At 40.1% G+C, this 16,994-nt stretch overlaps 1 protein-coding gene and 1 long non-coding RNA gene across 3 annotated transcripts in view; one reads left to right on the forward strand and one right to left on the reverse strand.

Moving 5' to 3' along the window:
- Window positions 1–16,994, forward strand: part of LOC308472198 — a 111,219-nt gene that overhangs the window by 64,105 nt on the left and 30,120 nt on the right. The window lies entirely within an intron of this gene.
- The window catches only part of NUP210 (nucleoporin 210), a 98,950-nt gene that overhangs the window by 5,087 nt on the left and 76,869 nt on the right, over window positions 1–16,994 (reverse strand). For both annotated transcript variants that reach the window (XM_080996692.1, XM_080996693.1), the window contains 10 exons: window positions 16,185–16,359; window positions 12,668–12,843; window positions 10,835–11,052; window positions 6,978–7,114; window positions 6,021–6,144; window positions 4,609–4,755; window positions 3,587–3,834; window positions 2,274–2,490; window positions 1,456–1,551; window positions 1,269–1,349 (listed from right to left, as the gene is read on the reverse strand). In XM_080996692.1, the coding sequence (XP_080852818.1) occupies window positions 1,269–1,349; window positions 1,456–1,551; window positions 2,274–2,490; window positions 3,587–3,834; window positions 4,609–4,755; window positions 6,021–6,144; window positions 6,978–7,114; window positions 10,835–11,052; window positions 12,668–12,843; window positions 16,185–16,359 (1,619 nt within the window). The remainder of the gene's footprint in view (window positions 1–1,268; window positions 1,350–1,455; window positions 1,552–2,273; window positions 2,491–3,586; window positions 3,835–4,608; window positions 4,756–6,020; window positions 6,145–6,977; window positions 7,115–10,834; window positions 11,053–12,667; window positions 12,844–16,184; window positions 16,360–16,994) is intronic.

The following is a 16,994-nucleotide window of genomic DNA, read 5'->3' on the forward strand; positions in this document are numbered from 1 at the left end:
CATCGGATGTTTGGCTTTCAAAAAATGTTCGAAAACTGGAACACTTACTTCCAGGTTTTTGGCATTCGAGAGCCAATTTGTTCGTCAACTAAGCCATTTAAGAACCAAGGTTCCACTGCATTATGACTTTTGAAAATAATTCCCTTAATATAATGTGAGATGGCTTGAGGGACATCTTCCTTGAACTACTGGCAGGATGTAACATTGTAAGACTGAACATTAAATAACAATCTTGAGAACCAATCAGGCAAAATGCCACGTCAACCAACTATTCTGAATAGGTGTTCTACCAGCTAAGACCTATTTCTCACAAATAACACTTCAGATTGCAGATGGGGTCTCGCATGACTGAAAACTCCTCCACAAAAAACCCCAGCAACACTCCTCCATACAGAACATTAGCACGTCAGGTAAAGGCTAGATTAGAGTCCTTGTCCAGGTTTCCATGGTGAGGGAAGTTGTTTTCTATGGAAGAACTTGTGTAGACAATCTGAAGTAGGAAAGCTCAGCCACATTTTATCAGGTCATTGAGAACTAGCCTTAAGCTGACAATAGGCAGAAAAGCAGCTGGGGACCTACAAATGGTGGGTGGGGAAAGGGATCAACAACACTTTTCCTCCATCCTATTCTGCTCCCAACTGCAGCCTCTGGGGCTGCTTTTCACTATACAGATAGCAGCTGAAGAAAGTCCACGGATTTAGTGAAAATGAAAACTTTCTTTTCCCATTTCCAAATGTTGTCTTCTGTGAATGAGAACCACTGCAACAGGAAGGGGCAACCTTTGACCCTCCAGACACTGTTGGGCTCCAACTTCCATCATCCCTGACCAAATGCTATGCTGATGGGAGTTGGAATCCAAAAATACCCACAGCCACAAGTTCCCCATCCTGCTATATAAGAAAAAAAGAAGGGCAAAACATCTCTTTGGGGTTTATCACGAGTTGATTGACTTTCTTTGAAAGTTGTGCCATTTTAAGAAGAAGAGAGGATTTGATTTAGTATTGCAGCTCTTCTTGTAGTTTCCTTTCATAAGCATGGAACTAAAATTAGTCTTCCCATTGGCTCAGAGGAGCCACAATTAAATAAAAATCCTGTGTGGGATGATAAGAGTCAAAATTGGCAAGTTTCAGTATCCTGCAAAGTACAGTTATGCCACTTGGCTCAGGCAGTCTACTCTGAGGGGAACACTCTCCCTTGCTGCAATGTTTATGCAGTAGTTTAAGCGAGAAAAGTTTATTTCAATTTAAAATGGTTTAAGATCTGCTTACGTTGTCTATGCTCAGGACTCGTCCTTGGGAGAAAAGCTGGGTGAGTGAGCTGTTCCTTTGGTGAGAAAATAGCATAGTGCACTGAAAGACATGGCAGAACAAATTGGCAGAAATTAATTTGAAATCACATAAACTTTGAAAAAATTAAAGGGGGGGGGAGGAATGCTTCAGAACCCCTGACACTTACCTATTACTGTAACAGCCATCCCTGCTAGTAGTGCAAAAAGTGTGAAAAACATGGCTTGATAGGAATCAAGGAAGTGTTGGAATAAGCTTGGTTCATCTGAGGATCATATTGAAAAGAAGATATATGGGTATCCATGTTATAAATAGACCTAAAACCCTAAACTGGTTTGAATCCAATTATGCTATCTATTTAAATAACAATATTTTATTATTTCAAAGTAACATTTGGAATGTGCATGCCTGTGATAGTTCAAAAATATATTTAAATGTCAATATTAATTGCTTTCCAGAGCCCCTGAAAATGTTATACCATTATCCTTAAAATATAGCTTTAAAGAATTATCAGTTAAGAGTATGATGCTGTGCTTCCTGAGAGATCAATGGTGAGTAAACAGCAAAAATTCCCATGCATGCACCCAAACATAATTATGCACAAACTGGTGCTTTCCCAGGTTGCTCTTTCAACTAAAGCCATAGATCTGATGCCACTCTCTGGATTCCCTCCCTTTTGTATGAGCTTTTTGGAAGCACGAAGACCTGCCATAGAAAGGAAAGGTTCTGGGATGTTGGTGAACACAGAGGCATTTAATACCAAACTGGCACTGATTTTCTGAACTTTTTCAAATTAGGAAAAATCTTTATGCAATAAAATCTATGTTCTAGCAATGCAACACTACCACATTTGCCTACATATAGCTTTGGAGATAAAACTTATGCCAATCCAGCACTAAAAACGCTGACGTTTACAATAACACATTTAATATTTTTTTAAAAGGGACTACTACAATGGAAGGTGTAGATATAGAATGAGAAACTTACGTCTCACTGATAAGGGTCTGTCAGATACATAAAACATTGTCACTGGGATTGTGATAGATTGGTCAGTCCCTGTGCTGGATATGGTAAGTGTAGTAGACAGAGACCCTTTGCTTGCGAGTCTTGGATCTGATAAGCTGACAGTATATGTTACATAGCTAGGCAAGCCATAGGACCTTTCCTTCTCAAAGGCCACCACCAGAGGCGAGCCAGATTTCACCTACAAGATAAACACGTATTATTTATTGACAACACTCAGAGATAGAGAAAAATTGTACTGCGGGATCGTATCCCCTCTCTTAATTTGTCTTTGAGCCACTTGAGTCCTGTGTCATTTGCACAACCAAGACAGATCTATTCGATTTTTTTTAAATGTTCTTTTCTTTCCCTCTTCTGATAACACTTGTCCGTTAAAGAGAACCCTTCCCCTGGAAGAGTGAGCTCTCACAGATGCTCTCTAGCTGCTTGATAGACACCCTCTGCCTAAGACGACCTGCCATACCAAGCTGGACAGTCTTTTCCCCAAGTCACGTCAGCTATGCATTTCTTGTATCTCTTTCTAATGGTGCCTCTGTGGATTATAGTTTAACATCTGCAGCAGAGTACTATGTAGAACATTATTCTCTCTCTCCTGATATTCCCAAAGGTGTGTTATGGTATCATAAATCATTTTTGGTCTTCATTTGTTCAAGTCCCTTGCCAACTCTACCTTTCTGTATTAAAAATAGGGTAGCTAAAATGCAAATGGTATTCCCCCCCACTCAACTTATGAAGCTGAATACCAATATGAGTATTTGTTTCCTTTAATGACTGCTTAAATTCTACTTCACACCCTTGGGTATATTCACATAAAGATGAACTTCAATTAATTTGACTTCTAATTTTATTAGCTTACTAATGTAACTAATTAAAGGAGAATTTGCACTGGGTGGCCTAGATAACACCCACCTAATTACAGGAAATCAAAACAGTAACTATGTGAAATATATGTGCAGAATAGTGTAGTGCACAGAAAAAAGCCCAAGCTGATCTAAGTTTGTGCCTCCTTTGACTTCCTTTCAGTGGTCTCTTTCAGTGAATAAAATACATCTTAAAGTACCTGTTTTAAACTTATTTTTAACTTTTCATACAAAGATTGACAATATGATGGATATTGTCTTTACACCCCAAATTTCTGTTACTGCCTGAAATCCAATTTGCTTTGAATTTTTCATTGCAGCTCAAATGTTGCTGTTTATTGGACTGCTGTGCATGGTATCCACATTGGCTCATGGAAACACGACATTAACAAATTGAAAATACTGGTCATGACTTACCACAAGATTTTCAAGAATTTCAGTGGCTCCAAATATCTTCACATCAGAACTTGTGTAATGATTATTCAAGGCAATTTCAGTCTGATTAGCGTAAAATCCCGGATTAAATGGCACTTCGGCACTGATCCACTCTGAGAAATGGCTGCTTTGGACTGAAGCTGTTACAACAACAGCCGTTTTGCTCATACTCAGTTGTTTTAGCTGCTTGTCCGCAGGTCTGTGCATTGTGATGGAACAAGTATAATGTCCTAAAGAACCAAGAACAATTTGAATAATAATAGCTTGTTCCCCCTCAGTGTACCTTGGGTTAAGAACTTAATTTGTTCTGGAGGTCCGTTCTTAACCTGAAACTGTACTTAACCTGAGGTACCACTTTAGCTAATGGGGCCTCCCACTGCTGCTGTGCCACCACGCAATTTCTGTTCTCATCCTGAAGCAAAGTTCTTAACCCGGGGTACTACTTCCACATTAGTGGAGTCTGTAACCTGAAGCGTCTGTAACTCGAGGTACCACTGTAGTTTTCTACACTGTGTTACTGTTGAGTGTTTTGCACTCCAGTCCTAAGCATGTTTATTCAGAGGCTCAATGTCAATAGGGCAACCTTAGCATGAAGACACCACAGTCAACGTCATATGTTGAGTTGACATAAGAGACAGTGTTCTGTGCTTGCAAACTGAAATTGACATGAGCAAAGAGCTTTTCAGGTCCAATGTTTTGCACTGTTTTGAAGCACTGAGAAACAAGGGTGTTTGCAAACACTGAAAAGCAGCTTGCTATCACCTGCTGTGTTGTCTTCATTTAACACTGCAGTTCTAGCCAATCATCATTAAACTTGTTTGGCACATTTGTATCTCTATATTCCCATGTTGCTCATTATTACTTTATTACTTATGTACTGGATTATTATTTTTGCTCCCTCAACTCATTACTCAGTATTATCTTAACAGGATAAATATAGTACCATAGCATGCACGACGGACTGGAGAGTGGTTGGTATGATTTGGGGCTTCTTTCTGTCTTACCTGAATCTACATCAAACCCAGGTTCTGCTGCAAAAATTTCAGAGGCTGGAAAATCAAATATATCATTGTTGAAATGAAGCTGGCAATTGATACTAGACTGGGGCCTCATTTCTTCAATTACTTCAATCTGGGCGGGTGAACATTCTCCTAAGGAAAATTGTGTAAAAGAATTCAAATAGAAGAAAAACAAACATTTTAAAAAAGAAATAGCAGAACCTGGTAGTAAGAAATTTAATCTTCATCTGTAATCTTCTTTATACCATTAAGCATATACAGCAAGAGACATTTACTAGAGCAGGAAGACTTATACAGCTGCCTTCTCTCACCTACGACATGAAAGCATTTAACACCGACAGCTTTACAACAATAATTATTGAGAGTGAATGAGGTATAAAGTGTTGTCAGGTGATAGGTCATATTAAGCCACAGGTAATTTCACTTCATTTAAACTTTGGATCAAGGCCTTGTAACCAGCAGGCCTGGTATACTATGGAAGTCTCACTAATGTGTTTTCCAGAGGTTGTCAAGAAGATAAATTGTGTCATTTATTATTGGATTGAAATGAAGCACTAGTTCCCTTGGACATGTATTCAATATATCAGAAAGTACTGAGTACTCAGCATTGCATTGTTAAACGTGTGTTAAATGGCACAGAAATTACTATTTATGCTTTCAACATGCACCCATCTGAAATACTTCTAAGTAATTTTAGAGGTATATGTTCTCAGAACACCCTCCCAAACTCTAAATTAAGTTCTTCAAAAGGAATAAAGATCAAAGTTTTGAACGATCACAAGTTTGGCAGATGGTTGGTCAAATGCACTCATTCAAAAATTGTCACTCTTGGTGAAAGCAGTAGATGATTGTATTCCCCTCTGCTGATCATATAAAGGCATAATTGAGCCAGGATATCTGCACGTAAGCATGGGTGTACAATCATGATTCTTATTTTCTTCTCCTGTTCTTTAACGAGAGGAAAGGATCACGCAAGGTGGGCTTCCACCCAAACTAGCTTAAGTGCAGCAGCACCCAGTTTATTGATTTATTAACGTCATATTCTGCTTCCCAGTAAAGCTTTCAAAATGGGTTACTTCATTTAAAGGACCCTAAGGGGGATTATGGGGCATGTATGGAATATACGTCTGTGTTGAGGCTGAAACTTTGCTGTTTTTCCATGAAAGGTATGTGCTCCACTAAAACATATTGAACATCATTAATTCAGCTAAGTGAAAAATTACATATGCCCTAAAATAATTATTTAGATGCCTTCCCATAATGAAGCTCAACAAGCTGTACACAGAGATAATAAATGGTGTATTATGTACTTATACATAAAATTAATGTTACATAGAAAAGCTTGCCTGTTTGGTCCAAGTTTTCACACTCAAACATAAAGTTAATAAATATGGTACCTTTCAGATTTTTGCTTCCATGCCCAATTTTAACCACAACTTTCGAAGTTAAAGTGCCCTGCAAACTTGTTTTCATTCCACTTCCATGTGTTGCCACAATCTTTTGAGGTACATTAATCGACACCTTGAAGGAAAAATAAGAGATCATACTATCACTTATTTATGTGGATGCAATTCCCATTGAGCCACGAAAAACCTACGTCTGTGCATAAAGATCTGGCTATGCAGAGTTGAATTAAATGACGAACGTTCTGTCTGTGCAAGCAACTCCACCTTTCCTCCCCCATGTGCTGTTCTCGGGATTCTCTGAACCCCACACCAAGCCAATTTTGGGGAGCATGTGGAGGGAGGCGGGAAGAAAGCCCCATTGTACAAGCAGAAGTCCTTGTGCAGAACTTCCACTGGCAGGGCTCGTTGGGAGAATCCTGCCCACAGTACTTGGAAGACAGAGCATTTTCAGAGCAAAATTGCAGTATAGCTTAATCTCACCAGTGGTTTAATGCACCCATACCACTTAGTCAAGTATAGAATACTAATATGTCAAAGCTATTTGGAATTTAGAAGCATTTTAGCCAGGCACAGACAAAACTTGTCATATAAGAATAACAGACGGATACAAACGTATCCTTAGGTGACATGGCTGCTTTTGACATGGATGACGACTAGATGGGATATCCACAAGCATTTTATTAGAGGTTTTCCTCTCAGCAACTCTCCTAAAATTTAAAATGCAGCTTGGTGCACAGAACTGTTGAAAACATGGCATTTCCTTTAAACAGTTTGCAGATCAAATCTCAAAGACGCTTTTTAAACTTGAAGAAGTTTACCAAGCAATTTGGTATGTGGAGACAGCTGATGAGAAAAGGACACTCAGATGCTGCAGATGCTTCCTTTTACGTAGTCACAGGAAGTCTCCACCCAGAGCAACATGACAAATGAAATTCAGAAGTGTCTCACCTCCCGGTAGGTCTTAAGCAATCCATGGACCTCATAATATATTGTAACAGTTCCAGAATTCCTCGCTACTGCTACTCCTGTCTTTGGATCAATCTGAAGAATACTATTTGAAGAAGAACTCCATGTTCCTGCCAAACCTGTGAAAAATATATAATCAGATTAACTATTGCTACATCACGTTATTTCACTAGTCTTACTCAAGAAGAACACCTATTGCATGTAACATGGAGCTTGATGCTGATTCTGAAAATTAAATGTTAAATGTGCCATGGCTGATAAAAACTGAAGAAAAATGTGTGCATGCATACAGAGTGTGTAATCACCTTTTTTTGAAAACAGGGGCAGACACCCATCTAGTGAGGAACAATGATTTTCAAGGAAAAACACGGGAAGGTCTGGCCTGCTGCATTTGTTCATCTTTTGCAGCAGCCTGCAAAAGAGCTACATCTACCCTGCTCGGATTTCTGCTTTTGTCTTTGTTGTTGTTTAGTCGTTTAGTCGTGTCCGACTCTTTGTGACCCCCTGAACCAGAGCACGCCAGGCACTCCTGTCTTCCACTGCCTCCCGCAATTTGGTCAGACTCAAGTTTGTAGCTTCGAGAACACTGTCCAACCATCTCATCCTCTGTCGTCCCCTTCTCCTTGTGCCCTCCATCTTTCCCAGCATCAGGGTCTTTTCCAGGGAGTCTTCTCTTCTCATGAGGTGGCCAGAGTATTGGAGCCTCAGCTTCACGATCTGTCCTTCCAGTGAGCACTCAGGGCTGATTTCCTTCAGAATGGATACGTTTGATCTTCTTGCAGTCCATGGGACTCTCAAGAGTCTCCTCCAGCACCATAATTCAAAAGCATAAATTCTTTGGCGATCAGCCTTCTTTATGGTCCAGCTCTCACTTCCATACATCACTACTGGGAAAACCATGGCTTTAACTTATAGGACCTTTGTTGGTAAGGTGATATCTCTACTTTTTAAGATGCTGTCTAGGTTTACCATCGCCTTTCTCCCAAGGAGCAGGCGTCTTTTAATTTCATGACTGCTGTCACCATCTGCAGTGATCATGGAGCCCAAGAAAGTAAAATCTCTCACTGCCTCCATGTCTTCCCCTTCTATTTGCCAGGAGGTGATGGGCCCAGTGGCCATGATCTTCGTTTTTTTGATGTTGAGCTTCAAACCATATTTTGCGCTCTCCTCTTTCACCCTCATTAAAAGGTTCTTTAATTCCTCCTCACTTTCTGCCATCAATGTTGTGTCATCTGCATATCTGAGGTTGTTGATATTTCTTCCGGTGATCTTAATTCCGGCTTGGGATTCATCCAGCCCAGCCTTTCGCATGATGAATTCTGCATATAAGTGAAATAAGCAGGGGGACAATATACAGCCTTGCCGTACTCCTTTCCCAATTTTGAACCAATCAGTTGTTCCATATCCAGTTCTAACTGTAGCTTCTTGTCCCACATAGAGATTTCTCAGGAGACAGATGAGGTGATCAGGCACTCCCATTTCTTTAAGAACTTGCCATAGTTTGCTGTGGTCGACACAGTCAAAGGCTTTTGCATAGTCAATGAAGCAGAAGTAGATGTCTTTCTGGAACTCTCTAGCTTTCTCCATAATCCAGCGCATGTTTGCAATTTGATCTCTGGTTCCTCTGCCTCTTCTAAATCCAGCTTGCACTTCTGGGAGTTCTCGGTCCACATACTGCTTGAGCCTTCCTTGTAGAATTTTAAGCATAACCTTGCTAGCGTGTGAAATGAGTGCAATTGTGCGGTAGTTGGAGCATTCTTTGGCACTGCCCTTCTTTGGGATTGGGATGTAGACTGATCTTCTCCAATCCTCTGGCCACTGCTGAGTTTTCCAAATTTGCTGGCATATTGAGTGTAGCACCTTAACAGCATCATCTTTTAAAATTTTAAATAATTCAGCTGGAATATCATCACTTCCACTGGCCTTGTTATTAGCAATGCTTTCTAAGGCCCATTTGACTTCACTCTCCGCTTTTGTCTTACATCCTGCCTAAAGCTCAGCATCCGGTTCAGTCACAGCAACTGCCTTAGCAAAAGCCACAGCACTAGTCACTGCTGCCACATAGCCAGGAAGCAGACAGGGGGATTATCTGGCCACAAAGAGAATGGTGAAGAAGTCCTTCAGAGTTAAGCTTAATGCTGCTCTACTCATTATGGGTGCAACATGAGTCCTGATCAAAATTGCTCCATTGCACCGACATGGTGTAACACTTCTTCTTCTTTGGTGATCACTCGTAGCTGAGTAAGATTGTCTTCCATGAACATGGTCTTAACAGTGAGTCCATAAGTGACTGTGGAAGCTAATTCTGGATCCACACGTCCTTCCACAGTGGGGACATAGGTTTACGTGTGGAAGTTGATCATGGTGAGGGTATGCCAAACGTGCCTTCCTCTTAGCTCGTTTCTCCTTGTCGCCCTGCATTTGTGCTTCTTATTGTCTTCCAAAGCAACTACTCTATTCCCAACTTAAGAATGGAAAGCAAAATTCCAGTGGACAACAAAAGAGGTTTAAAGATGCTCTCAAGGCAAATCTAAAAAAACCCCATAGTATAAGCACTGATAATTGGGAAACACTGGCATGCGGGCGCTGCAACTGGTGTAACACTAGTCATGTACTGAGGGTGTTCATTTTTCTTCCAAGGAAGTGCAAACGTCTGAGAAAAACACAGTTTGTGATCCAATGAAGAAAACTGCCCCAAATGGCTTGTCTCATAGCTCTAGCCTACATGTTGAGCAGTTTAAATAACTCCCAGGTGATAGCTGCCTCTAAGAGCATAACACTATTTATAAGCCAAAAGCATCACTGATAGAAAAAGGGGCCTTCCAAACCGGACCAGCTTTGAAAAGTGGGGATATGATAGGCCCAAGCGATATTCATTTGATTTCATTTAGGGTAATTGGATTCCCCCTCCCAAAGGGACTACTATAATTGTTCACAAAGAAGTTGTAACATACAACCAGCAGAAGATTAACAGTAAACAGGATTTAAAACAAAACAAAACAGAAGAAGAAGCAGCATTTGCAACAAAGACTAAAGGCAACAAGGTAAGAGGTTTAGAGTAAACTAGCTGGTCTTCCCACTGCACCAACCACACACGCACACAGGCAGAGCAAGAGGAAAAAGGCACTGATAGAAAACTTAACAGGGCTTCTTAACTAGTCTGCCGACTTTATCCCAGCCTAGGTTACATAAAAACTGCCTATGGATGGCGTATTAGCTTTCTTTGAAGTGCCTTTTTTCTAGTACAGTGGAATTATTTAGCATATTTCAGAAGGCCACATTCTCATCCATCCATTGTGTGGCCTGTCCTCCTAATCAGCATCCTGGCAGGCTCATGCCAAAACCAGCACCATATTAGTTTTAACCCATCCTCTGAAATCTGTATATCACTCTATGAATTTTCTTCTTCTTCAAAATTATATAAAACAGACTGCCATCACTTTGGCTCTCTGACATGCGTTCCTTCAAATCTTATTGCCTGCCTCATGACCTACTTCACATAAAAAGTGGTCCCTCTAGTTTTTCCATATATGTATAGCAAAATTCAATTATATTACTCCTTTAAAGATCAATAGAAATGACAACCAGTCAGAGCAAAATGATGTATTGATTTGATATAGTTAAAGACAGAGGAGCTGATTAAATTGGTTCATCCCTTTAGCAGGGATAGGGCCTGACATTTGATAGTGGAACAACATAATGAATAATGTATTTGGTTGTTTTGAAAATGTGCTGCATCTACAACTGTATGACGTTTCCATGGCAATTTAATGTTGCCATGCACCCTATTTTATTGTCACAATTCTCAGTTAGTGTCAATTTTTATTCTGATTCCTTACCTTCTTGGTTTACCAGTGAGGAAGTTAAGCACAGGACATCACCTTTGACAATATCTCTGAGCTCAGGGTAGATGGCATGTTGCACAGGAAGAGGCACATAATCGGCAATAATGCTGTTTTCTGCATCCCATACTTTAAGCAAACTTAGGCCGACATTCATTGTTCGGATTATTAACGTGTTGTTGGAGGCTCCTTTCCCTACCTGTACAAAATCATCTCTATAGACAAAAAGAAGTGAATAATTTAAAAAGTGGTATCCAAGGAAATAAGAGCATTTTATTATATCCCAGAATCAAGAGAAGTCAAAAGACAGCAGATCAAAATAGCCATATCCCTCACATGCTACAGAAAGTTGTGTTAACATCTATATTTCCCAAAAGCTAAACATTAGGAAGGTATTGAACTCCAACACACAGTTCCTTCTGCAGTATTTCCAAGCAAATGTACATAGTATCAGATACCAGCCACTTATAAATAATCATTTTCAACTGATAAGAGTCATTTGCCCAGACACAATGAGTCTGCCGCCCCTGAGGCCGGGTGTGTGGACAGAAGTTATAACCACAGTTTTATATTTTGAGATCAAAACAGGCCACATCTTGATTACTGATGTAAGTAGGCTTTGACATAGGCATTGGGTGTGTCCCGAAATATCTAGCCCACCTGCTAGTTGATTATTGTCTGGAGTTGATCCTGGGTAAGGATTGCCCTATGACATACAGCAGAGAGGTGCAACCCATCAGCATCACTATTTTGGAGAGTGCTATGGCCGTCTGGGTGTTCAGGCCGAAGAAAGAACCTCCCCTAGGACCCCTTTAGTGGGCTACCCTGATTCTATGGAGGGGTAGGCTTCCTACCCACCCCCCTCTGCCCTTGACTAGGGATTCAACCTAATGACTTATCCACCACATGTTGTGATGATTGCTATGAGGTAAGCAAAAAAGCCTAGGCAGGCCCAATTCAGCTGGAGGAGAAATTACTGCCTGGTCATGATTATTTCCAATACTTCCATAGCAAGGTCATACCCCCAACACACTCATGCACCTTTGGGTGGAGTTCTAATGCTGCAGAAGGGTAGACAGGGTGGGAGATCCTGTTCTGACTGAGCTGTTGGGTCCATAGACAGTCTTAATTTATGTGTAAGGGGCTGACCTGAGTGAAGACTCCCATAGGAGTCCTTGGTCAGGTGCACCCATCTAGGACCGAACTTCAGGCCCACCTGTGATTGGCCAAATTCACTGGCTGGCCTTATTCAAACCCCACGACCAGTGGGAGAGGACGTGATATCTCCCACTAGCTGTTGGGGAGCTGGAAAATAAGACCCCAGGCAAAGACACTGGGCTGCAATTGAAAGGATCAGCAAACTTTATAAATTACTAGTATTTGATGCTCAGTAAAATGGCTTGAAAGTTCTGTGAACAAGTGGGATTTATGGCAAGTAAATGCGTTTAGGATTACTATTTAATCCAACTAGGAAAAGACACGATTTCAAGGCACTGATTTGGCCTGAGCAGATTTAAATTTTTTTATTTAAATAACTTTTAGGCAGTCTCCTTTCTTTTTTCCTATACATGCAAAGCCTTGGAGTAATTCCATGGAAGACGTGCATTGATCACTTTCCAGGTGGGTGGTTTGTTCAGATCATATCATATCAATGCACCAGTATACCAGCTTTAAATCACACTTTTCAGTTCTTTTATCTGTTCACTGAACATGTTTAAACAGCTAACCCAAGGGGGTCGTCAGTTGCTGAGGTATCAGTACCTTGAATCATATCACATACTCAGCTATTTATATCTCCTGTAAAATTAAGCTAATTGTATAGACAAGTACCTGTTGACTGCAAAGCTAAGCACAGAATTTTGTGAATGGAAAGTATCTCCAAAGCTGTCATGGAAGTAGATGGTCAAGGTCAACGTCATGCCCAGTGGTAATGCCAATAATGCTTCATGGTTTTGTGTATGGAAAATTGGGTTCATGGATATTCTCAAGTAGGAAATAGGAGCCACCTAGGGAAATAGGGGAAAACAGAGTATGAGATTGTTTTTCCTACTGGCCAAATTGCTTATAAGTCATCATCCTTTAATGTTTTTATCTTTAACCCTTATTGCACTCCTAATAAACACTTCAGGGTTGTGGAATAGTGAGTGTGTGCATGTGTATATCTCCTACTCACTGCACGGAAGGTGGATTATTATTATGCCACTGGAGTTCCGAAGCTGTTTTAGCTTTCTAAATTTAGTGTGGGATAAGGTGTGTGCATATAGGAGGCTACATATGTGAATGGAGGAGCAATTTCGGATCCAGATCATTATGTAAAGATCCTAAAGGTCACGTGTTTCATTTTCTGTGCACCTAGGTCCCAGTTTTACCCTGATTTGGATGATTCCCAGTTACCCCACTCCATGAGGGGGCTTCAACACCATTCTATATCATCTGATGTAGCTTGTCCATAATTCCCAGACTCCTGGGGATGACTTCCCCAGGCCAGTCCTGCTCCTCAGTTACTCAGGAGTGTGTGACCACAGAATCAACAGTGTGCACCTTAAATATTGCCTAAGCTGTCCCAAAGGGGCAGAGCCATTTAAAGAGAAGGCCCTGACAGATGACTCTGGTCCTTTGTTGAAACATTATCTTCCTTCGCTCATCCAGCAAGGCTTCCTGGGAGCTGCCTGGCTTAATTCTAATAGGTTCTGGTAATCACTATTACTTTCCCCTTGAGAGCCTCAAGCTCCAACAGAACCTGAGAATATGATGATTTATTTTTTAAAAAAGCTTAGGCTCTGTAGATGTACAAACTAATTAAGCAATCCACAAAACCTCATGGGTAAGAAGAAAAATGCTTATATGCCTCATTAGACATATATATATATATATGCTGTAAAATAAAAAGGATTTAAAATAAAAATGTATTAGGATAGGTTCCACTAAATGTACATGGACTCATATACCTTGCTATCATTAACAGGTCCTTTTGTAAATAAATTCTATAGTGAATATGGTATCAACCAAACTTCTTTCACACGCCTGTACAACTTGTGGTCACCAAGCTGAACAAGGCTCACTATGGGCTCATTAATTCATTGCTTTTGCTGCTTGCGTGGGATTGCAGAAACAGGTGGAAAGTAAGGAAAGTAAGGAACCTGGTAGGCCATAATACACCCCATGTGGTCTTCAGAAGCACAATCCTATGTGTGCTTATTCAGAAGCAAGCATCACTGTGTGATTAACAGGGCACACTCCCAGAAGTGTGCAAATACTGCAGCCTAAATAGATACGCAGCAGTATTAACTTGCAAGGACCTGTCAAGTCAATGGATTTACAAAGGATTTATTATGAGACTGCATTTTTGTTATTAATTAATGAAGGCAAACCTGCCTGACTTATTTAGGTTAGCTTTCAAGAAGAGAGAAAGGGAAAAAAGAAGATTTTCTTTGATACTGCTCTGGAAAATAAATGAAGGAAACAAAGAAACACACTCACACACCTATGAGAAACCCTTCCTCTTAGTTTACCTTGTAGCAAGGAAAGGCCTTTCTCTTTTTTCTTCCTGAAGAGGCTCTGATAGTTTTACATTTTACTACAAAATGTACACGTACTCTAAAATGGTGTTTTACTAGCTATCTGGGGCAAAGGATATATATCATAGTTGTTTGGTTTGTAATATCCAATAATAGCAGAGAGAGCTGTATACACCAATATTTTAAGCCATGTCTTGCTGCCTCTAAAATGCTGCTAGCTTCAAGCCAAGTCCAACCATTCCCTTTCAAGCATGCATTCAAGTTGATTTTACATTTAACTCTGTTGACAAGTCTGATACTACTACAGTGGTACCTCAGGTTACATACGCTTCAGGTTACAGACTCCGCTAACCCAGAAATATTACGTCGGGTTAAGAACTTTGCTTCAGGATGAGAACAGAAATCGTGCAGCAGTGGCGCAGGAGGCCCCATTAGCTAAAGTGGTACCTCAGGTTAAGAACAGTTTCAGGTTAAGAACAGATCTCCAGAACAAATTAAGTTCTTAACCCGAGGTACCACTGTATACATTTTTTTTCTAAAAGAAAGAACTTTACCATTTAGTCCTTCCTCTTTCCCACCTCCAACGTAGTATTTTGTTCTCACTTTCTATTACCTCTAAATATTGTTCTATGCCAATAGTTCCCAAAGTTCTGATGCTGAGAGACATATTTCCCGAATTAAAACTAGAAGTGAACTGCTGCTTCCACACCGGTTATTGATCTGAGCTGTGGCCAGTAGATTCCCCTTTGGACAGGTAGATTCTTCTGTGGGGAGGTAGGTTTGCCTGTGCTCTTTGAAGCAGGGGTGGAAACCTGTGGCCTGCTAGATGTTGCTGGATTATTAACTCCCACAGGTCACACCAATTAGACCCACCTTTTAAGCAGTGGCCCCACCACTATGGAACTGCCTTCCACAGGATGTGAACTTGGTTCTATCCTTTACTGTTTTTAACAGGGACTGGATGATCCAGTCTGCTTTGAAATAAATAATAACAACAATTTATATCTGTTGATGATTTTTAAATATATATATCTCTTTTTATGTTTTAAGTAGCTATATTATGCTCTTTTAGCTGTGAACCACTTCCTGGCAGGCCTTTTTGTCTCAAAAGTCTGTATTTCTTTAAATGGATTTCTGCCATTGGTGCAACTAGCTCCTTTAAGGAGCCAGTGTGCAGGGACACAGCAGACTTACCCTTTGCCCATGGAATGCCAACAGAATAAGTTATGGCCAGTGCAATGATGTGTATGGAGGCACAATGAGCCTTTAATTAATTAAATTCTAGTGGGAATATTTCAGCTTCATCTTCTTTTAGAGGCTTAGTTACCCCCATTCAGGACCAGGGAGTACCCCACACATGCTCTTCCCACAACCACAAGAAATATGCAACTTTCAAGAACAAATGCTTTTACAGGCATGGGAACAGTTACTTATTGCAGCTTATACAAAATGTTGCTTAAGCTTCACATTTATTTTTACAATCTATTTTTCAATATATAAACTATTTTTTAGTATATCTATGTCCAGCAAAACAGGTTCATATATTAGTCATGTGTACCCATATTTTCTTAATTTTGGTCAGCATTGTTACATTTAATCTTTTCCCAATAAGCAATGTCAAAAGTTTTATTGCAGAACAGGACAAGTGCTTAGCCATTCTGTTAAAACAGAATTGATGGCTACTCTTTTGCACTTTCCAAGCTGAAGTTACAATTACTGTCTCCAGCTGGAATAATGGGAAATTACAATTTTAAATCAGAGGCAAATAGCAGTCGCCATTCTAATCTCCTTGAAGAGAACAGGGGGGGAAAAGAACACAAAAACACTACCTTGATAGTGACAGTAAGGGTCTGGTTGATTCCAAATGGCTCTTGTGAAATTACTTGTACTGTTGACAGTCCTATCAAGGATCCAGAATTAAGGAGGCCTCTCTCATCAATCTGCACCACAGGAACTCTATCCTGACCATCCAAGACATGGTAAATTAGAGCAGCAACTCGGTCCCTTGATAAAACAAAGAGAAAAATAAATAGAACCACTTTAAGACTCTTAAAATGCAAACCTCAATGTTTGCAACATGGTTTTATATAAACCATGTTGCCATATGCCAGCACACCACTGATTTGCTGTTGAATTTTTATCTAAGATTCAAGGGTTCAGATTCTGATTTCAAGCATCCTTGTAAGACGTCTTATCTGTGCTTATGCATATATTACAATCCACTTGCTGTTTGCTGCCCTGCAGTGTCATCATTCACTGATGTAAACTTGATTCAGAATACTAATGGACAGGACTCCAGGATGCTGCCTGCCTTCCTATAAACAGGCTTCAGAGTATGATTAGTCTGCCAGGTTCAGAGCTGGTATTAAAAATACACAACAGGAACATGACTAAGCAGGACTTCCTGGAAATTGTTTGTATACAACATTGATTTTAAAAACGTCTCTCCATGGCATTGCTGTATTAATAATAATAAAAAATAGTGCAAAGGCTAGTAATATGACTTACACATACTCTATGCAGCACATGACAGTACAAGCTGTTTTATTCAACTGGAAATATAGGTGTTTTATATAAACAAATACAGTAAAATACCAGTATGTATCTTAAAATATCTGCCAGCAAGCATAATCTGGTCC

Source organism: Podarcis pityusensis (genome assembly GCF_964106645.2).
Source record: "Podarcis pityusensis genome assembly, chromosome: 2".
In the NCBI taxonomy this organism is placed as follows: Eukaryota; Metazoa; Chordata; class Lepidosauria; order Squamata; family Lacertidae; genus Podarcis; species Podarcis pityusensis.